Genomic DNA, 23742 nt, shown 5'->3' with positions numbered 1-23742 from the left:
TAATATAAAGAACACACCTGCAGTATATTCACAGTTCATACATGAAGAGATGGTTTTTGCACACACATGTCACCTTTTTCTATGTTTTTGTGAGGTAGAGGTGATATGTTACAGCATTTTATCCTGATCACGGACATTTTTTTAACCACAGCTGAGAAAAACATCACTTCTGAGTCTTGTCTACATGATTCATTTCATTTACAAGAATGTAATCACATCTGCATGCTGCATATTTGCCTGCTCTCCATGACATTAGGCAGTGTCTTCAAACCAACAGCTTGCAGCGAGTAACTCTAGTAACCTCGAGTAAATAAGTCGCTGGCATGGATCAGAAGATACATCTTCATGCTTGAGCAGACACATTTAAAATGCCACCAAAACACCGTCCCAGATTCTGCCCTCAGTCAAATGACATCAAGTGCTCACTTACAGGTCCCTGAATGCCCCAGTATGAAGCGAAATCAGCCAGCGGGCAGTACATGGAGCAATCAAAGAGATAAGCATCCCATTTAACTTGAGTAAAAAATCCAACCCCGCAGAACGTTCTGGCATCTCGCGTTATCACGCTGTGCCACTGGATTTAAACAAGGAGGGTAACTAGGTCAATGATGCTATGTAAACTGTTCCACTTTACCCCTTGCTGGACTCAAAATGGAGGTGGCTGAGGTGGAGTGTGCATAGGAGGAAGAAGCTCGGTGATTCAATGTGACAGTTATCAACATCCTCTGGCTAGTGAGAGGACAGGGCTGTATGGAGCTGCAAAGCCCCAGTAATGGCAGACTACGACAGTAAACAGGTAAGGAGATGACTCACAGTGAAACAGAACAGAGTGTCCAAAGAGCACGGAGCGTAGCAGAGCAGGGAGGGGACTGAGAAAAACAGCCGAAAAAAGGCAACACGCCTCTCTCACCGACAAACATTTAATCTCGTTGTTTTTGTTGTAATCAAAGTGGGCACAAAAAGGCTTCACTTGTGTTTTTTTTGTGTTGAAATACTTTATATAAAGTCACAAATGTGGTCAGTCGTTTTAACATTAACACGGTTCTTTTATCTTCACATATCACAGACATGAGGCCTGATTTTAACAGGTTTTTCCCCTGAATTGAAGCTCTAAAGCTCCATACTGAAACACTCAGTTGCATACATACCAAATATGATTATCATTGTCTTACCTGAGCTGAGTGAAACAGTGTCTTTCTCCCAGGATACAACAGTGACGTAGGCCTCAACAGAAGCAGGGATAATGCACTTGAAGACGGCTACACTGCCTCTCATAGCCTTCTGGTCAGCCACTCTGACTGTGTAGGGTTCCCGTGAAACTAAGTAGGAGGAAAAACAGTCACTAAATACATGACAGGTCTCATATATAAGAGACCACTAACTTTATCGTGTGCTTTTCTGTTTTAGGGGAGATAGTGGGTGGCCACATTGCTTTTGCAGACTACAGCACTACTACATCCTTGAACCAGAGGGATCAGGATAAAGCCCTCATCTAGCAAAACTTCAAACCTGATGAAGTGTCCTTGAGCAAATTGAACCTACCAGTGTCAGGGGGCCACAGGTAGTTGACTCCAGTATTACTACTATTGGATATTTGTGTTTCAGTATATTTTTAAAAGAAAATAAGCAAAAATAATCTGTATAATTCTTACATGCTGGTTAATGAAATTATATTTGATAAGCTTTCAAAAACATTAACAGGGTAATAGACAAACAGATGACGGATCTACAGTATATAACAATATTATATCATCTCTGACATATTTTTAAAAGTAAAAAAAAATTGCCTGCATTTGCCTTTTGATATTTTTAATGCACATGCTCTCACAAAGCTCAGATGATGTTTACAGTCACTTTACAGTCACTTACAGTCTCTGGTTCAAGACATTCATCAATCAGACTCAGTTCAGCAGTGGTTGAATGTAACTAAGTACTTTAACTCAAGTGCTTCAGTACAATTTTGAAGTACTTGTACTTTACTTGAATACTTGAGCTACGTTACGATTATAGTCAGCTACATTTCACAGTGAATTGTACTTGTACTTGTACTTTTTACTCCACTTTATTTATTTCACAGCTATAGTTACTAGCTACTTTTCATATCAATATTTTATATGTAAAACATACAGTATGATGACTTTGTAAAATAAGTATAAAACAGCATTAGACTACACAACAGTATAAGTTTCTAAAATTAGCTCTGCCTTCACAGCAATAAAATGCTGCTTACATGTACTCATCAGTGAGTCAGTATTGCTGCTAATACTTATGTATTTTTACTTAAGAAAGATTCAAAATGCTTTGAGCTTTTTTTTCCAAAGGTAGAAGACAAGGTTATTATTATGGAAAACCTCACTTGAATTAAGTTTTATACACTCACATTAGTTGGTCTCCCAAGTGTTTCACTGCTAGTTTGACTTCTACAAATAGCTCCACTACTAGAGCTGTTGCTACTGCTAATAACTACTTCTACAGCTACTAGAATGATGACTTTCATCCCTGCTTCTACCACTAACTACTACTACATACTACTAATACTACTGTTATACTCACCACCACTGTTATTAAAAGTACTCCTGCTACCCTGATTGTTCCTCTGTGGACTCACCTGCTTTGATGTGGACATCCTGACTCCTGATCTTGCCAGAGGGGTTCTCGGCAGTGCAGTAGTACGTGTTGTCGTGGATCAGCTTGCTGAAGCTGGATGGCAGGAAGTTGAAGATCTGGAGGGTTCCATTGGGGTGGACATGGCGGATGCCAGGGACATCGTAGATCTCCTCGCCGGTAGCCAGATACCAGCGCAGCGAGGCAGGCGGCGCACCCCCAGCAGGACAGGGCACCGAGGTCCCTGTGGTGCTGGCAAATACTACCTCTTGCAGAGATGCATTGACAAAGTATAGGCTGGAATGTAGGTCCTCACTGAAAACTGCAAGAGAGGAAACACAGGATGTTTGTTGTTACCATTTTGATTAGGTGGTAGTTTTCAACCCTCTGTTGTTCTGCATTTGTTTATTGGATTTCACTGTATATGGATCACGTCTCAACTGTGTTTTACTGTAAATAAAGTTTGCAAAGGCAGAAATAAATTCTCAAATGAAGTCTGGACCAGAGATCCTGGAATGATAAAACATTTAATTTTGCAAAAAAAAAAAGTGTTCTTTTTTGTATTTAGATTGTTTGGTATTTGCGTTGAGTTAAAATGATTAGTCGATTAATTGATTAGTTAATTGACAGAAAATTAATAAGCAACTATTTTGATAACTGAACGATCATTTTAGTCTTTTTTTTTAAGGAAAAATGCCAAACATTTGCTGGTTGCAGCTTATCAGATATCAGGATTTGAAACTTTTATGTGTCATACATGATAGAAAACTGAATATATTTGGATTTTGGGCTGCTGATTCTACAAATCGACACATTTGATGACGTCACCTTGGACCAGGCATTTTTCCCCTTTTTCGAACATTTTATAGACAAAAAAAATAATCAGTTAATCAAGAAAATTATCTACAGGTAATCAATAATGAAAATAATAGTTGCATTCCTGTATTTGAGTATGAAAATGTCCATTTAAAATGTCAAAAATCAAATAAAATTAGTTATTACAAATTACAAATTACAGTTACAAATTAGTATTCCTTTAAAGGCATTTACTGTAGTTTTGTTCTGTAAGTGCTTCTATTTATGGAGCATGATCCGTAGTTTTAGATTCATCAATGTATTCCTATTCTTGGGACCTCTGTAACATTAAATTAACATACTATCAATTATAAAATAAGGTCAGCTGCCTTGATCATGTTCATGCTTTAATTTAAGCCAACATCACAGTGAAGAGAACAACGTTAAGAGCAGTTTGTGTGGGGGTTTTATCCAGAGGAGAAGAGGGTAATAAATGTCAACATTGGTCCAGTTAGCTCCTTAGTAGCTGTTTAATTTCTGGGAGATAAATTCAGCAGATGTCTGTTTACAGTCTGAGGTGCTATGTTTGAGAGAGAATCTGTATTTTTGTTTTTCATGCAGAAATATTTGTATATGTGTATCTAGCTTGCCAGCTCAGGCTGGTGACGAGCCCAGAGGCTCTGCACTAAATGGCTTACAGTGGCAGTGGCAGCTGGCTTGGGTTCTCCCTGGGGAGAAAACATTTTAGCACTTCATAAATTCCTAACAAGGTTTCAAATTGCAGACGTTTTCATCCTTTTCTCTGCTCCAGTAGCTCTAAACCAGCAATGAGACACTCCAATGACTTGCTCATGTACACACGCACATCCACACAACACTCATTTGTTGCTACAAATTAGGAATACCCTTTCAAGATTATTAGCGCACAAACAATCAATAGTCTACTGCAGCATTTTTGTCCTACAACTATTAGCTGACATATTGGAGATATGGACATTTGCACTATTTCAGTGAATCAAACCAACTCTATATTCTTACAGAAACTGGCATATGCATTGGTAAACCTATTTAGATAAAGTGGACTGACTGTGGGGAGTTTCAAAAGTGGAAAGAAGACAGGGCCATGTCCAATAATTGATGTCGGGCCAAATGCATTATTATATTGTGGATTTATTGTGAAGATTTCGCTGACAGCTATAAAAACAAACAAAATGTATTCACATTCTTATGATTATCAGTTCTCAACTCTTCAGTGTGAATTTTCTGAGGTCCCCAAACTCCAAGTCTTAATAGAAACATTCAAGACATAAGTTATCCTGCCTTGAAAAATGCAACAAAACTAACAGTCACTAATCAGCCACAATAAGTAAAAACACCTGCATGGATGTACAGTGGTGTTTAACATTAGGGCTAAAAGATTTAAGGTGGTACAGTTAAGGATTTGGATTTTTTTATATTACTGAGTAATAATACCAAAAATAATTTCACATAAATATGAGTGATATTTTGCACGTCTATGTTGCAGGCATCTAAGATTATGAGTTCTGAATGTCTGATATAGCGTTATTGTGCTGTCAATGATGATATGATATTTATACAGTTTCAGTATTGAGGTTGTTCATAGTTCATGCTTAGCAATTTGTGGTCATTTTTCACTATTTTTCCTGTTAACAATGCCTAACATTAGAGCCAACAGGTGTCGGTTAACATGTGATGTGGCAAAGAGAAGGCGAGGACAATGTCCCATTAATTCACATGTAGAGAAGGTAACTCACTTTTGTTGTTTTTCCTACGGAAGCTGAGAACAGCCATGCTTGCATTTTTTTTTAATACTGTTATCTAGAGATCATGAGTTAATTATTTCGTTATCTCAAGAAAACGAGCTTTGTTATCTTGAGATAACAAGATAATCAATGCATGTCATTCCTCCATGCATTGTCCATTATGTTGACCCAGTGCTACATTTACAATAGTGCACTCGTAATAGTCACACTCATGGAAGATGTTTGAAGAGATATGCACTCAGCTGTGGTACATCTAACTAACTACACTGTCCTATAGCCAGAAGTCAGACTAAACAGCAGAATCTCTGATACTATCAAAACACTTAGACTAATGTGTGTCTCCATGACTAAATAATATGCATTGTTATATTTTCATTAGGTTTATCATTATTGATATGATAAAAGCATCTAAATTGTTAGTGGTGTAAACTGAGCCATCATTATAGCCAATGGAGTACATTATGCAGTAAATGGTTAGGGTTATGTTTATTTATTTAATATCCTGAGGTTTTGAATTATTGCTCACATGAAATGGATGACTCATTCATTCATTCTCACTTCTGTTGTTAAGTAGACATAACATATCCATGTATGGATATGGCTTGAAAATATAAAATACATAGTGTTAGACATCCAAGAAAATATGACCTCTCAGCCTGGTAGTCCAAACAGTAGAAAGGTCAGACCTTTTGTTTTCTCATGATAACTGGTCAATTATCTCTTTTTCTCAACATAACAAAGCTCGTTTTCCTGAGATAACAACATAATTAACTTGTGATCTAGAGATAACGGTAATAAAAAAAATAATTGCAAGCATGGCCGTTCTCGGCTTCCGTATTTTCGAGCAATGTGGTTTTTAGATGTTGGAAATATAAATTGTCGCCCTTTTTGGCTAATGTTAGTTTAACCTATTAGGTTTAACCTAGTAGTATCTTACCTTTTTAGCACACATTTTAATCCTACAATAACTATCTAACTAGCTAACATTAACGTTAACACTGGGCAGATAAGCTATACATCAAAGACAGGAATAGAGTATACATTTTAGTGACGGTAGCATCACATGTGTGTCTGATTTATATCACATTAGTGTGAAGGAGCAGCTGACCTGTAGGTCTCTTAAAGGAATGACGTTTAACTGACTGTTAAGCTGACTGTTTACTGTCTGCACTTTGTCAGCTTTTCAAAATACAATGATGAAGTAGTTATTAAATTTAACATAAAACACTTAAATGACTGATTCCATTCAACAATTTTGGAACATTGTGCACTGTAATGTATTTACTCATGTCAGTGATTTTAGTTGCCCATCAAGTCTCCCTGTAACAAGATCACATTTTGATTGTGATACAAATGTTAAAATTTACAGCCAGTGACTTTACATTCACCTGTTTGTGGATTACAACCTGTAGACACCATGGACAGCAACTGCAGTGCAGCTTGCATCAAGGTTTTGTATTTTGTGCTTTAAGGTGCAGTATGTGTACTGTATGTATTATTGGACTGTGCATAGTTCACATATTATGTCTTTTATTGTTGAGTTTTATGCAAACTATCTTAGGCTATAAACACTGTGGTATGTGGCATTAGTTCCCAAGGAGTGACAGGAGGATGTTTGCTGACAATTATGCACCTTTTGTAAGCCCATTGCTTTATTTAAGTTAAATAACAAAGCAATCACAGAATTGTTTTTACAGACTTTGGTAGTGACTATAACCATCTTCTTCAACATGCGAGTTGTGACTATAAGGTCGCTTGCAAGTAGCAAATGTAGCAGGACAATCTGATGACTGAATCCATCTCTTCATTTATCTGCCCATGAGTCACTCTGCCTCCTGTCTGTCTCTGTATGTTTCCATCTGTAAATGCTAATGATGCACTATTTGTTACTTCCATCTGTGAACTGTACAGGGTGATGACTAACAATCTACCTCTGGCTCTGCACATATTTCTGTGCATATGTTGGAGGTTCAGTCTCTAAGTCTCTAGATATGATACTGTGAACAACTCGCTATGCTTATTAGCAAATCTGGGTGCATGTCTTCCCATCCTTACCAGGGAAAATGGAATAGGCAGCAATGCACACTGACGAGTCAAATTCAGTATATTATTATTTAATGTATCTATGAATGAAAACCACAAAGCATGGCTGCACAGACGCCTTTACTTTTCACTATCGGTCTGTTTATTACAGATTTATAAGTTTCAGTTGCAATACAATACAAAGAAAAGGAAAACAAGACATTTTATTATATGAATGAATCACTGATAAACATTTTACTAAAAAAAAAAATTGTGCCAAAAAGCATTTGCAAATAATTCTGGTGTTATCCTAATCTGTCTTGTATTTAGATAATATAGCATTCTTTCACTAATATTTTATATAAACAAATGTTTTTACTCCTGAATTGGTTTACATTAATCCTAAATTAATGAGCAATATTTATATGCTTTGTCCATATTCAAGTCATTTTTCATTAGAATAAAATTTGTGCTGTGAATGTGTGTCATTTTAGGGGTGACTATATGCTCCAAACAGAGAAACTTTTGTAAACACTCCTGTAGAGTCTCTTACATCAAACATTTTTAGTCAATTTGAATCTTTTAAAATGCGGCGGGATAGTGTGCTGGGTTCTCAGTGGGTCTGTGGCACCGGCCAAGATGAAAATAATACATCAAAGTCATATTAAATTCTGATTCATTCTCTTTTTTTCCACTGGCACAGGGAGTATCAATCTTTTCAGCGCTCTGTTGATAATACAGACTGGAGCCATGAGGGGGTTGGGGATCAAAACCCACCTGTTCATGGACGGTGCTCAAGGTTAATGAGAAGGAGAGGACACTTTGAGATCACTTGTGTCTATACTTTAAAAACAAACAGTCTTTGTTGATCAGCAGAAAATTTACATGTGTGTGAAATACAAAATGTGTAGGTGAATATACAAGACTTTTGTAAATTTGGCTTTCGTATTAGTGTTGTAATATGTCAGCAAAACACTCTGAGATCCTGCTTTGATGTTATCGTACAGAGGGGATTTTGGGAAGTAAGTGAAGAAAACGAGACTGTTTTTCAAAAATAATATGCACAAATAAAAAGCAAAACAGTATTTTCTTCATTTAAAAAATCCAGCAACTGATACAACTGGCACCCATCAAACTTTAAGCAAATACAATTTGGGTACTTAGTTAATTGATACTTTGAATGTTACAGCGCTATAATAGCAAATGGCTGGAGAGAAGCAGATCAAAGAAGTGTGCGGTTGCTAGGAAAGCTTCAATTCTGTGCAAGCATCGGAGAAATTGGATTAGGATTTATGCTGTGGCTGTTTCGATATTCGTCTATTTCACATATGAAAAGTATGTGAGAGCAACTCAATTTCGACTGGCTGAGTGATAGCGAGATTGATTTAATTAAAAAAAGAAATGGACTCCGGTGGAAGGGTGCATATCACTGCGCTACTCGTTTTCCTAATTGACTAAGCTCAGGAGCCAGACCACAAATGGTCCGGTGACGCAGGTACATCGCCTCCTCAGACCTCACAAAGAGCACCATGTCATGCCCCAACAAACGGCCTCAGGGCCCGACCACTTACTACATTGCCCGAGAGGAAATCAGTAATTGGCATAATTTTTCATGAGTCCAACCGTAAAGGTGAAATAAATGACACTGTTCAATAATGGATTATATGCATCTATAATTGACTATGATTTTTTTTTTCTGACGGGATATCTTCAGGGAGAAGAGGGGGGAGAGAAAAAAAGCTGTTTCATTTAAACCTTTCTGTTCTGGATACAGCGGAAGAGATAATAAACCAAACAATAATACCAAACAGTAGCAGGGAGAACGCATTATTCTGAGACATGTTGGAACAAGTAGTTTAATATATTACTTTTTCCATTTATTCTTTTTAAGACATATACTGTTGTTTGAAAGCTGGTTCTTGTTGTCATAGCTTTGGTGGGTGCAAATGGTGTAGAGTAGCATAGCAGTGTTGTCACTGCTGTACCATCATTGTTGAGATTCAAAATTATTAATTTATTTATATCATGGCAGCAATTTCCTAGTATGAATAGCCTTTTTCACTGCTTGGGGACAGTGCAGCAACCTGTAAACACAACACTGACATATCCTAAGTTGATATGGTTAACATGTTAGCAAATAGCAACATTTAAACATTGAACACACATAAAACAACATTAGTATTCATTTTCATTTTGAGTCTTGTTTCTTGCCACCTGATAAATCCAATATTCACTCTCCTTTCGGCTCTGTTTTGGTCTCCACCAACTCCGGAGGGAAATATCTTTAGCTGCTAAATTCTTCACTGTCTTCACCAGCTAGTTTCTCAATTATGAGTTAATCACTGCGAGCAACCTCACATTACACATAGTCATTTGATCCACTGTTAATATAAAAATATTGATTAGAGCAAAGTTAATTATTTCGTTTTAAAAGTAATGTAAAATCCATGTCAGTCTACATGGAACATATCAGTTTGGCACTACCTTTGAGCAATAATTGATTGAATTTTCTGATGAGCATGTATGCTACATATTTATACTGTAGGACAGCTCAGTGTTGACCAGTTCAAGCAGATACTGAAGAAGATGGAGCCTTGCTGTATCTTAAAATTTACACTTTTATTCTGTTCAAACCAGCAACCATCTATTCACAAAGCTGCATCTGCAGTTTTTAGGCTGCCACTGCTTGCATTCACAGACAAAAACTATACATGTTACATGAACTGTATCTGTACAGTGTGTGTTTACATCTTGAAGGCGGAATTTCACTAATGAACATGACATGGCTTGAAGCTACGGGGTCTTAGATTAAATGTGTCATTTCAAACTTGATATTTTAGCATGTGAAAGCCATAAATATATCTGACTTTAGTTGATGCTAGCACTCTTTTTCTCAGACAACAATCAGGCTCATCAGCAATGCAACCTCAAGTTTTACATAATCTGAACTGCCTGCTGCGTTACATAACTGTACAGTACTGTAATACTGTAACTGCTAGGTATTCATGATTTATGTTTACTGTATTGAACTGCTCTTCACTGTATTTACTCTCTGATGATTTAATATTTAAAATGTGAATTGGGGAAGCAGCAGCCGTAATGTTCCCACAGAGTGACTGTACAATATAACAAACAACAGCTATGGTTTGGTATCATCACAGGACTGTGATCCTTCACACAATAGAGCTGATCAGTTGACAGGGTGTAACCAACCATGACATGTGCTTTCAGAGCCGCTGGGGCGCTTCATTTAAGTAAACGTGCAATCAATGACGCTGGGAGCAAACAGCAGGTAACTGAATTCACTAACTGGCTCTTTGCTGAATCACTAAAAGGAAGAAGTTGCCACATTTCTAATCTTGAATTCACAGCTCATCTATTTTTAGGGTAACGGCTGATCGGACACCTGATCAAAGCATGTAAAAGTCACATAGAGGTGCAGTGATTTTCATCCTCTCATGTACCTGCAGTGTTATGTGAATGGTCCCAGTGCCACATGGGAAGCTGGTGACAACCTATTAAATCTTATTTCATAGTTGTGTGGATACATATTCTCTCCTTTCATGCAGCTGCTGGCTCTTTTCATGAACACTCTCTGACATGGAAGAAAAGAGAACAGCAGAGAGCAAACAAGGAGAGGCAAAGAGAGAATCAGAGAGACAGTGGGATTGATTCAGCTTCCCATATTTCAGAGGGCACTCGTGTTGCATCTGTTGAGCGAGTAGAGCCATTGTCTGAGTTGTCATCGCCGCTACGGCAGGGGGACTCAGCACGGCACGGCAGCGTGGCACCGGGTGCTTCACAGTGACAATGTGACAGCAGGAACCCTGGGTAATTAAAGCAGCTCTCTGCTCTGTGCCCTCAGGGCAAGTCTGCCTGGGACGTGGAGATCATACCTGGCTCGCTGACATTCAAGACTCACAGTAGCCAAAGAGCAATTTTCCACCTTAACAAATTCCTGTTTCCACTCTGTGGATTTATGGATAGCAGCACTGGTATGATGCATGCTGTACTAAAGCATGTGATCAAGCTGTATTCACTGGCTGAATTTACACAGCAGCTTTGACCCAATTTTTTTTTAAAAATCAGTACAGGTCTTTTTTGTTTAATCTGATTAAAAATGTTGGAAATCATGCTTCACCAAAGTAAATTTAACCATACATACAAGATCTTGAACCTGAAAATAACGTAAAGTAGCTAGAAGTCCTGAGACAGGCAGATAACAACCAGTCGGGGCCAGGCAGTCCAGTGTGAATAAGCATTCCCACTGATCTGATCTGCCCAGAGGCAATACACCATGCACGGAAGTTAAATGACTGTCTTCCAATTTGCTCTCATGAATATTAAGCAGTGCTGTGACAGTAGAAAGGGTTGGCTGTATGCAAGCTGCTGATCCACACCGACAGATCTGTCCTCTGATGTCTAGGAGGGGCGGGCAACGCTAAAACGAGGCCCCCACAGCAGATGAGCCTCCTCCTCCCCGGTCTATTTTCATGTCTTAAATGGGCCAGAGTGGCTGCCTGTCTCATCAAGGGAAGCCAGAGACCCTGGACTGTTTCTCAGTTAGCAAATCTGAACGATAAAGACATTGATATCTAAATTATGCTGCTGCTGCTGATGATGATGAGTGCATGAGAGAGGATCTGATGAGGGATTATACTGTAGCAAACTATAGCAGCTCCCTCTGCTGCTGCTGATGATGAATAAAAACTACTGCTAGTATAAATCTAATATTGCTCTGTGATGTAACAAGTGGAGGGAAATCCATGTCTGTAATAAAGTAAATAAAACAAAGACTACATAAAAAGTGATGCACAGGTTGACTGTCTGTCTGAGTTGGCTGTCACCATGTGAATCTAGAAAATTGTTCTGATCTACTGTATCGCAGCCTTTCCAATTAAACTTGATTCAGATTATTTTGAATTTCAACACCTGCAATCTTACCCGTTAATTAAAATCATTTTCTAATTTTACCAAGAAACTGGGGAGAGCAGTACTGTGTTGCTGCCGCTTCTCAACCTAATTAACAAGAATAAAAACTGTATTTATAGAAAGCTAATGCTAATCCATGTGACAGTGGATTAGGCTTGTGTGAATATATTTATAAATATATTTTATGGTTTATTCAGTCTACTGAGTTGCAGCATGGTAGTTTGCCAGGAGGTATCACACTGACACTTGAGTGCGGTAGTGTAGGACTATATTCTTAAAAATCACATTTAATAATTAAATGGAAGTGTACCAAACTGCATATGTGATATTAAGTTTGTTGCCTAATTAAAGTCTAAAATTATATTTCATAACTGGTTTTGGTTTGAGTTTTCAAATAGAAAACTGTAAGGAAATACAACTTTCATACATTTCAATATGATTTTTCTAAAAGAAAATACCCAGTATTAAACCAAACCAACCAATACATTCATGTGGGATATTGTTGAACATGAGCAGAGGTGAACAGAAATATAATCCGATAATCATGAATAGAGATTTGTTAAATATTTAATAATGATATCCAGGTTTACAATTGGCTCTCTCTCACACACGCAGAAAAAAACCCTTTTCAACAAATATATCTACCGCCTGTTAATGATTTAACATCTCTCTTGACAACTACACATATGTCAAAACATGTTTATGCACCAAATAAAGCACTGCTGCATTTAGGCTACGATTCAACTTTAGCTTTAGTCATATTTTTGATGATGAGCAAAGTTCAGTTGGTGCATCATCACTATGAACGGTGAGCCTCAGAAACTTCTATCCTTTGAGATCCTCTTTGTAATTTACTATGATACTCAAACATGTCTGATTGAGACTTGAGTGGATGTAATCGAATCGCTTCGAAACTAATCTAATGGTCAGCATACACCGTCTCTCTTGATAACACGATTAAGCAGCAGCGTTCTCATTGTGCAGATTGCTGTTGGCAGAAGCCTTACCTCAGTTAGTCAAGCAGATATGGCACATAGTGGACAACCAACCTTATTATGTCACCAAACATTAAGGTTAAGGGCCCTCAAAGGAGTTGCTGTTGATGGTGGGTTAACATGACCGCTGTCCACCTGCATGCCAGCTAAGGTAACACACAATGTCAGTGGAGGTTTTACTGTCCAGAGAAGCTTCATTGTACACGAGTTGCAACATGAAAAGAACGACCTGACACTGATGGCCTTTGACCCTTGAGGATCTTATTTCACTTGTTTCACCTGAAACTGTTATGCACTTTTCTGAAATGGTGACAAAACTAACTCTCTTAACTGTAAATTATGAGGTGGTGACTCAGCTCAATTAGTGACCACATGCTGAATTTCATCCCTCAATTTAAATGAATGACTTTAATTTTCTCAATGAATTGATCAGTTGTTTGGACTATAAAATGTCAGAAAATAAAGAAAACTGTCAGTTGCTGTTTCCTAAAGCCCATGATGCAACTTAAGATGTCTTGTTTTGTTCTGACCAATAATCCACTACCCAAAGATATTCAGTTTACTATCATAGAGGACTGAAGAAACAAGAAAATATTTACATTTAAGAAGCTGCAACCCGAGAATTTGGTCTTTTTTTTTTCTTATAAAATGACTGAAAATAATTAATCCATTATCAAAATAGTTGGCGATTATTTTTCTGTTGATTGACTAATCAATTAATCGACTGGATTAATCTCTCTCACTCTAATTATTAATGAAGTAAATACATCCTGCTGCGTGCGTCAAGTGGACTTTTTCTGTATTGAACCAAGACCATAAACAATATCTCCCTAATCTTAACCTTGTGCAGCGAGTGCCAAAACATAAGCATGAAGTTGTTTTTTTATATATTATGCCTTAGTTGCTATGAGCGGATATTGTACTGTAGGAGCAAGTATGAAAAATAAATGAAATACGTTATATCAACATTTTGTGAATTTGTCCATCAAAAAGGTTATTATAAATTCATTATGCTGATTAAAAGCATAATTCAGTAAACTGTACATGTGCTGTGAATGTGTTTGTAGGAGACCGGGTTGCTATTAGATTTAATTCTAAACTCGTGTTCGCTTTTCTACTTGAATCTTTATGATCTTTTCCCAGTAATTTTGCTAATACGTATAATGCTGCTTGTTGTATGTGCTGTAAATCCCTATTTTCTTTTTCTTGCATTCAATTTTTCCTTTTGTATTTTCTTTTTAACGAGCTATTGGCTTGAATTGCGCCACTACTGCAAGTCTTCCCTTCACTCCAGCTGATTGTTGTTGTTTTTTTCTACCTTTTTTGCAGCACTTTTGAAGTTGATTTTGAAAAGTGCTACATAAATATGCTGCGCTTGTTACTAATATCATACAGGTAATAATGTCATTATCAGGCCATGGTGGGCCTTTGAAGATGTTCCACTGTCCCTGTTTAGCCCAAGAAACGTCTGTGACCAGCAGCTGGTGGAGTGTGTTAATGTTGATGTCACAGCAGCTGGCTGCCCTCATCCTGTTAGCTCTGCCTGCCATTATCAACCACCCCCCCCCCACCTCCCCCCTCCTTCTCCTCCTCCTTTAAAGCTGCTGCTACTGCTGCTGCGTGCCATGCTCATTTTAATACTCCAGACTCATTTGACCGTCTTTATGGACTTATCATATTAAACATTTATCGCAGCCATTTCCCTAAACCAAGCATGTTTATTCAACACTTAGGGGACCACAGCACGGCTCCTTTCAGTACTCCCCCTCTACCCCGCCCCCACCGTACACACACACACACACACATCCTTATTTTCTCCTTTGCCTCGTTTCTCTCCATCTCTGCTCCTCCTCTCTCCCTCAGCCTCCCCCTCCAGCTTGTTTTATTACAACTCTCTTTCTCTATGTGCCACTGCCTTAAAAAAGGAGAGATTGTTTTGCACTATTCTTCCCCTCTTATCCTCTCCTCTCCTCTCCTCTCCTCTCCGGTCATCCTTTCCTCCAGTGGCAGCAGCACCGGGGGACTCGTGCCGTGTGAAGCCAGGCAGCCAAGCAGACACAAATGTATTCTGAGCATTTAGTACTTTGGATGAATCGAGTTTTAATTTAATCATCTGATCAAACACTAATTAGCATAATCACTTGTGGGGATGGATGGTCTAGATAGAGAGACACAGAGCAACACATAATAGACCTCATCCTGGCAACAGTCTATGGGGACACTTAGCAACCTGTAAACAGCTACATGCTTCTAGGGACCCATGCAGGGCTCTGTCCAAATTACGTCCCTTTGTGCAAACAATACATCCAATTCTCCATATCCAACAACAGTGCTTCCACTGCAAAATGATCTATTCACTGCTAGACTACCCTACAATCAAATGCACTGCTGCCAGGCCCTGTGCCCTCTTATTTGATCTTGGACAAGATGGCTTACTGCAGCATCACACCTTGGTCTGAGCAGAGGAGGTCTGGGAATTCTAGGAATACCACAAAGTGCTAAGATTATTGACAATGCACTCAGTCTCACACCAGGCCGGGGGATCGATGAGTGGCTGGAAGGACATAAATCAGACTCCTGTGGCTGCACTTCATGTCACGCCCTAACCCACCCACCCAGCTCCCCGGTTAAACACACACACATACAGGCAAGTACACACGATGCACACAAGAAGCACATATAGGTACTTGCACATGCACATCAACATCAGCAACACACACAATAAAGCACCCACTATAGACATCTCTAACACACACATGCACACACACTCTCACACCTTACCTCAACTCCAACAAGATGACATCGCTTTAAAAATGGCCGGCTAAAAATAACCGCCACTAACTTGGTCTTAAATCTTAGTATGTGTGCCAGGTTTAAAAATAAAGAGCAGTGTCGAGAAACCAAGCTGGACCCATTTGTCTTTCTGTCACTCTGTCTATCCAGCTTTGCCTCCTCCGTTATCCCTTAGCCTACTTTAATATTCGGACTGTGGAGCATCAGACACACGGGTGAAATATCCCCTGGATATGCAGTCTTGAATAAAATCAGACTGAGACACAGAAATCTACAGCAAAGATACGACAGGTGGAAGACTGCAAAGAGGTCAAAGAGACATGGGGCGCGACTATTTTTTATAAAAAGGGTTAGCATCTACAGGAGAAGTCCATGAAATATGAGAGGAGAAAGCCAAGCTCAAAGGCAGCAAGGGAGAGAAAGAGACAGAATGGTAGACATGTTAGTGAGCCACAATACATCAGGCACATGCATCATGCCCAGGCCAGTCGCGGGGATCAATTCAGCCTTGGGCCTCAGAGTGTGTTGAGTTCAAAGCCTGGCTCTGCTATGTGGAGGACTGGATTAAGAGGCAGTATTTATGAGGTCCAGCATGAATGTTTGTCTTGGTGGGTGATGGATAGCAAACTCATCACACCTCCGCCACCTGTCTTCTACAATGAACAAAAGCTCTGTTGGGGCACTCACTACAAAGACTATGGGCCTAGTGCACAGTGTGCAGCACACTCACTCAGCAGAGGGTTCACTGCTTTTACTGCAGACACTTGTGTACTGTTAGAAAAGTCTATCCAGAAATTGAAATTTCAGACAATATTATAGTAATTGTGGGGTAAATATATATTTATACAGATTTGTCTGGATATTAGTGCACAGATGTACAACTGACATACTGAGCAGGAGCCCTGTCTCCAATATTTAACTAAGACCACTATCTTTCTCTACTAACCAAGTGATATGAGCACCTAAAAATAACTAGAAATCACAATTTAGTTACTATAAGTGGATATTGTTGCAGGAAAAAATGAAATATGTCAGGTTACAGATACGTTCAGTATAAAAAAATTTTGACTTGGTTAATAAAAAAGGTAATCTAAGTTCCATTGCATTTCTATAATGGTATATAAATGTATGTCATGATATATTATTCAGCCCTTCTGGATATAAAAACATCATTTCTAGGAGACAGGGTTAATATGAGGTAAACAGGACAGAAAGGAAATATCAAAATGTTATTATATTATTGTATTAAATGTTATTGTGACTTGTATACACTGTAGACCACTTTATATGTTGTCAGCACAAAAGCTCATGCAGCATTACAACCTAAAATATTCATTTATTGTTCAGAATGTAGACAAAATAAAGTGAATGACATGAACTTTGAAGTGAATTTATCAACACTTCAAATGTTACCACAAAAGACCATCATATTAGTTTACTTGTCCATTAGCTACATTTAACAGCCTCTTACATTCTGTGTATGTTGGTCATATCTCTGATGGTTAGTTTACTGCTGCTCCTGCAGTTTAGGTGCAGGTGATTTGGCCTGCATTCACCTTCCACCTAGCAAGACCAACCTTTGTGTTGCAGTGTTTTGGATTATGATAAAGATAACTCAAGTGTTTGAGTTGGTTTCCATGGGAGACAAGCAATGTGCTGTTCAATCCACCAATAATAAAGAAATGACATTTTTCAGTAAAAACAGTCTTTGGTTCATAGCAAGTGGAAAAACCAAGAAGTATAAAGCACAAATTAGTTTTTGAAAGTAAATCAAGAAAGTTTTGCAAACCAGGTTAGTCTGTTATTTTTCTGCAGTGTATCAGCACCAGGCTGGAAATCTTGGCATTACAAGACTAAGTTGATGGAGGGTTTTGCAGAAAGATCGCTCACGTCTTAGGATGGCTTTTTTTTCTAAATTTCTACACCCTTCTTCTTGAATTCTTTTCTTTGAAACTAAATCGAGATAGAAGCACTTTTGCACATGAGAGCAAATGTGCCTCTTTCTTGACTTAGCCTGTTTTAAACTGTCAGATAAAGCTTTTACACCAACTCCTCCACTACAGTACCTGTGCAGTGCAGCACAGTAATATGACATGTCACTTTGACAGGTGCTGAGTGAATTAAAAACATCCTCTCTACTGAGAACCCGTCTGAGAGGGAAACCCCCGCCAGATGTACTACAACCTCACTTTGCACGCATGATCAAACACCTACATCTGGGTGCTGAGGGCTTTTCTGCTCTTCCCTGCAGATGCTAAATGATATCGTTAACATTTTAATGCAAGAGACATTTACACGTGGGCTTGCGCAATTACACCTCTGATTCAGTGGAATCCAGACAGACACAGTGTGATCGGTAATTAGATTTTACATTGCGTGAAATGCAGCGCACATACACACACACACACACACACACACACACTAGTCGCCAAAGCTGGCTCCTAATTAGAGAGCTAAACATGCTCGAGGAGGTACGGTACAGTAGAGTAGCCCTCATTATACAGCTAGGATGTATGAACTAGGGGATATCTATTATGATCACACATCAGGGTATCCATTACCCAACATTAGCAGCCCTTTCAACTGCAATCACACACAGAGTTCAGAATGTAACCCAACAAACCCTCTTATAACTCACACAAGTGAGCAAGAGTTAAGTGGGTTTGTAAACTTAATTTAGCCCATTAGATATTTATATCAGAGTAATACTGCACAAGATGATCTATCACTTGACCGTATGCTACATGTTTTCAAGGTGTAATTTAATTTCATGAGCTGTGATACCGCTTCTGCAACCAAACCCTAATTGGTAATTAGTAAACAGACTGATGGCTGTGAGCGCAGATATAAAGCCAGTCAGATTTCACTTCTTTCCTTTATGAAGTCTGTGCAGGGCCACTTTGGCCAATTGGGAGGCCACTGATCTTTGGACGCTACACACGACTTTACACACACTTGAGGAGCACCTCACCCTTCCAACAAATGTGGCTCTCATCAGTGCACTGCCTTCATTGCCTTCATGTAGATTTATTACCATGCAAACTCCGGTTCCCCCTTTTCCACTCGCAGCCAAGTTCAATCTATCTATCCACTCCAGTCCCCATAGCATTTTCATCCACTGTTTCAGGTTGCTAATAATGTGAGGTCATGTAAAATTGGTAGGCTAACTGATGTTGGCAGCTATTTTCTGTACTGTAAGCTACACTGGGTTAGATGCTCTGGAGGAGCCTCCTTATTCCGAAGTGGATCTGCTTTTACTCCAAGAAAGGTCAGAGCTAATTGAGATCAAAATTTGATTGCGTGATCCCCTGACCTTTGTGTAAATGCTCATTTATTGAACACATACAAGATTAAGTCCTTTTAAGTCGCGAGTATCAGGTTAAGTCATGTGTGCATGTCTACAAATCATCGCAGTCTTCACGGGGACTGTGCGAGGAGCCTTCTCTCGTTATATCTTTGCAATGAAAATTTGAATAGGCCAGTTTAGCTTGCTGTGGTTTTGCCTAGAGGCAGCTTTCAGGGAGAGATATTTAATATGTTTCCTATCCTGTACTGATGACTGAATTTATAGATTGTACTTTGATAGACAGAAAACAGCAAAAGCATAAGATCTTAGATAGAATACAAGAAATACATGTGCCTGTTGAACAGATTAAACATTTTTGAATATGTTTTGAATGTCTGGAACATGACAGAAGAATGATCTATCAGACTGTGATTTTGCTTCCTTTTGACAGGACTTGAACGTGATTCAAATTTGACATTTTTAGCAAACATGGGTGTTTTTTTAATCGGTTGCTATGTTCACTGAGCTGATATAAGTGCAGTGAAATTAACACAATGCAGTGAGGAAAAAGAAAAACTAGGCAGCCACCTGTATGCCACTTATCACTTATGGATGCGCTGATGTGACAGGATGTTATTAGCTCCTCAACAAGTACTTCCAGGTCACCTCATACAGTCCACTATATAGTGAGAGGGTCTGCCATTTTGTAGTGCTGCGGAGTCGTCTTGGATGAATTATTTCACCCTATACAATGGACAAAAATGATCCCACAATGCAATGCAGAAAGTAGTAAACAAGCATAAGACACTAACCAACAACCCTCATGCTCAAGACTTGAATGTCTGATATCTTTTTTTGCCACCAGACAACAACACACTATATAGTTTTCTACATAGAATACCCCGTATAGTGAATGAGTGAACGTTTTCGGACTCAGCCCCTGACACCCATTAAGGAGGTTACCATAGAGACAGGCCAGTGAGCATGTGATAGGCCTAACTCTGAAACAGCAAGAACTGTCTGGAATCCAATCGCTGTGCTGGCTTCTATCTACAAGGTCATTCATTCATTCTGACAACGCCTGCTCAGCCGATGAACACCTCATTTTCATGATAATCAACAAAACATCCATCCACAGAGGACAAAGTCATATAGCAAGGCTCCTGTACAGCGACGGAGAAATCAAATAAAATGACAACGCAAACAGCAAAAACCCGTTCTTTAAAAAAAGAAAAAAGAAAAAAAAACGATTGCACTGCAAATGACTGACACAAAAAGTGTAATGTCTGCACTCAACGCCGTCTACTGCTTAATCCCTATCAATTGTTTGCCACAGGCCTCCTCAATAATCCCTTATGCAATAAACGGACACAGTCTTGCATAGCAGTTGATCTAATGTCAGAGTCAGATGATTATGATTAATGAGGATTCCTTATTGTTCCTTTATGAGTTTCTGCACAAGCTGGACTGAGGGAGATACCATTTTACATGGAGTCAATGTCAATAAACGCTACCGACTGAGGGTTGCCTCAGCACTGAAAAAGACATGACACAGAAACAAAAATCCATTTCGAAGCCTTATTTTATCATCCCGGCCAGAAGGGAAAATCCATTTCGGGGACACACCGTATCACATCGCTGCCCCTCGATGTGGTTGAAATGTATTCATACCTGTAAATCCCCACTTCCCCAAATTTTTGCTTTGTGAATTCAGCTTTTCTTGACCCTGTGATACAAACGCAGCCAACTGCGGGTTTGATGTTGTTTAAATATGTGAACAATCCCCATCTTCTCACCCCGATATATTTTCTCACAGACATGTTTCCATTTTCTTTCCTCCTCCCTCTCCTTCAACGACTCTCCCTTTTTCTTCCCCCTGTTTTCGTACACACCCAGTCAGCCATAATCCCTCCCTGTAGAAGGGGCTCTGGCCAATAAGTGAATGCAATAAACTGTATCAATTTTCTGCTATTGATTATAGATACACTATATGAGCACACGAATATGCGTGCACAACCTCAGCCGCATGCATGTGTGCACTGGTGCACATGCACTCACGCAAACACACATGTGTGCAAGAAAACACAGACAAGACACACATCCAAATCCGGGTTTTGAATACAGTATTTGAATGTAGAATGAGGCTTTCAACTATTTGAATGGAAAATGTATTTCACATTTTGTGTGTGTGTGTGTGTGTGTATTTTGAACTACCTTTGCATTTCCTGAAAAATGTGACCTCGGTGGAATGTGTCTCATCCACAACGTTGCACTTTGTTGTTTTTTAATTATTAACATACACAATATGGTGCTAATTTCTTCCTACAAACTGCATTTCAAGGTAAATAATGTAAAGCTGTGTTCAAAAATACATTCTGATAGAGCCATAAATATATTTGAATATTTTATTTCAAATGTGTTTAAAATGAAAATTGGAATTACTGTCTCATATATATGTGTATGATTTGACCCTTGTCATGTATTACATTAATTTAGGCCACTTTGAACTTGAAAAATATGCTCACTGGGGGGGAGGGGGAAAGGGTTAAACCAAATGTCCATTATATCAAATACGTCACTTATTACTAAGGGCCACAGTGGAACAAGGTTGTGACAGAATAAGTATCATCAAGCATCAAATAAAAACAAACAAATCACATTCACTGGATGCGAATGAGCACAATTAAAACTTATAAAATTACATCTAACCAAACATATCCAATTAATCAATTAAATAAAGGGAGAAACAAACATAAATTGTATGTTTTATTTCATCTAGCTCAGGATATATATCTGGAGGCCAGAGATGTGTCTGCTGGTTTGTAGGAGAGCTTGAAGGATTTAAAAGGTAATTCATGCCTCGCCCTGTCTCTCTCCCTCTATCAAGGGTGTCAGCCTTTTGACAACCATATAAAATCCATTTCATGTGGGTCACAGGTGACCTCCATCCTCCCTCTCCAGTCACTTAGCTGTCTACCAGTGATTTGCCTTCTGCATCAGGGAATGAGCACTAATATATATATATATAAAAAAAAAAAAAAAAAAAAAAAAAGACGAGCCGAAACTTACCATTCAAGATGCTCTGGAAAAAGATAAAAGCCAATATCCACATGCCCTGCTCCGTTCAATCCCCCCCAAGCTATGCTTTCTCTTCTTCCTCCGACCGGTGCCTCCCTGGGTTTCTCTCCTGTGCGCTTGGGGTAAGGTTAAACATTTGCCACTGTCTTGAAGCAAGCCGGTCCAAGTCTCTACTTTTAATATCTCCTTCCTACTTTTTCCGTTTCACTCTGATGTGTTTTTTCTGAGCCCTCTCTTTGCGCTTGGAACATAAATGAGCCTCAGTGATTGTCTTGGGGAGAGCTGTGCTCAGACTCTCCTCCTCTGCTCCGCGTCTTGCTGCTTCTCCCTGTTATTCAAAAGGATGCTGAAGGGGTGAACCCCAGGTGTGTGTGATGCTGAGTCAGAGCCGGGTACGAGCGAATCCTGAAACAAAAATGAATGCCAAAACTGGCTAAACTAAATCTTTAAATAAAAAAAACAAAAATGTCAGAAGCTCCGATATCCTAAATAAACTGACTGACGGATCATCCTTGGGGGGAAAAAATAAAAATGTTAGAAAATTAAAACAAGTAAAATAGCAAAGAAGCAAACAAGGGGGAGAGGGTGGTAGAATAAGAATGAAAACAGGTTTTTATCAGAGACTCCAAAGTCAGATCATCTTCATCGCCTCTGTGCGTCCAGCAAGAGGCGAGCAAGCGCATCTTCCCCGCTGCCGCTCTCTAATCGCACCACACTGACTCTCTGAGCATTACACAGAATAACCCTCTCCCCTGCCCCTGCAGACGCTTTAATTCCTCATTGCCTTAAAGGAGCAGAGGCGGATACCGGTCGATCCTGAGGGCAAGGTACTACTGGAGGTGAGTGTGAGAGCGCGCAGTGCGTGTGTGGGGCATTTGCATTAAGGAAATGAGCTGCACCTGACGCACTGAGCCACCGAGCATAACGTTTTTACGCACGGCGATGTACCGGCACAAACAGAAAGCGCTGTCTGCGGGCGTGCAGGTGCACTCAGCATACGGAGTTACATGTCAGATTTGTCCTTAATTTACTCAATAAGGGTGTTTCTCATATGGATAAGGACAGAGAGGAGTTCCCTTTAGGAATGAAATTATACAAGGATATCCAATGACGCATATTTTGTGCATTAAGGAGGAAAAATAATAAAAGTGCTTAATTGAATAACACTTTTAAATTGATTAAAGTGGTTTAAGAATTCTGCAACAAGAAAATAGAAAGAAAAGTGGCAGTGGTTGCAGAAAATACAGGGTTAAACTAAAGCATCCCCCACCCCAAAGGCACACACACACACACACACACACACACACACACACACACACACACACCGCCTCCCTCAAACCCCATAATCCAGCAACACCACCACCCCTCCATTTTAATGCCTGCCTTGAAGTCAAGGGTGTAGCTATAGTAGGCTGTGGAAGCCTGTGGGCCTGTCCACAGAGCAGGGCTACAC

At 39.2% G+C, this 23742-nt stretch overlaps 1 protein-coding gene across 3 annotated transcripts in view; it reads right to left on the bottom strand.

The window, feature by feature from the left end:
- Positions 1-23112, bottom strand: part of dscamb (Down syndrome cell adhesion molecule b) — a 126320-nt gene extending 103208 nt beyond the window's left edge. Inside the window, exons 1-3 of one of the 3 annotated variants that reach the window (XM_044354780.1) lie at positions 22281-23112; positions 2609-2926; positions 1173-1319 (exon numbers count right to left, since the gene is read on the bottom strand). In XM_044354780.1, the coding sequence (XP_044210715.1) occupies positions 1173-1319; positions 2609-2926; positions 22281-22323 (508 nt within the window). In that variant the 5' untranslated portion in view covers positions 22324-23112. The remainder of the gene's footprint in view (positions 1-1172; positions 1320-2608; positions 2927-22280) is intronic. The other 2 variants (XM_044354778.1, XM_044354779.1) reach the window with 2 other exon arrangements.
- Between the last annotated feature and the right edge of the window lie 630 nt (positions 23113-23742).

This window comes from Thunnus albacares, chromosome 6 (assembly GCF_914725855.1).
Source record: "Thunnus albacares chromosome 6, fThuAlb1.1, whole genome shotgun sequence".
NCBI classification, from domain to species: Eukaryota; Metazoa; Chordata; class Actinopteri; order Scombriformes; family Scombridae; genus Thunnus; species Thunnus albacares.
The sequence above is the reverse complement of the archived record's forward strand: the minus strand, read 5'-3'. Positions and strand labels throughout refer to the sequence as shown.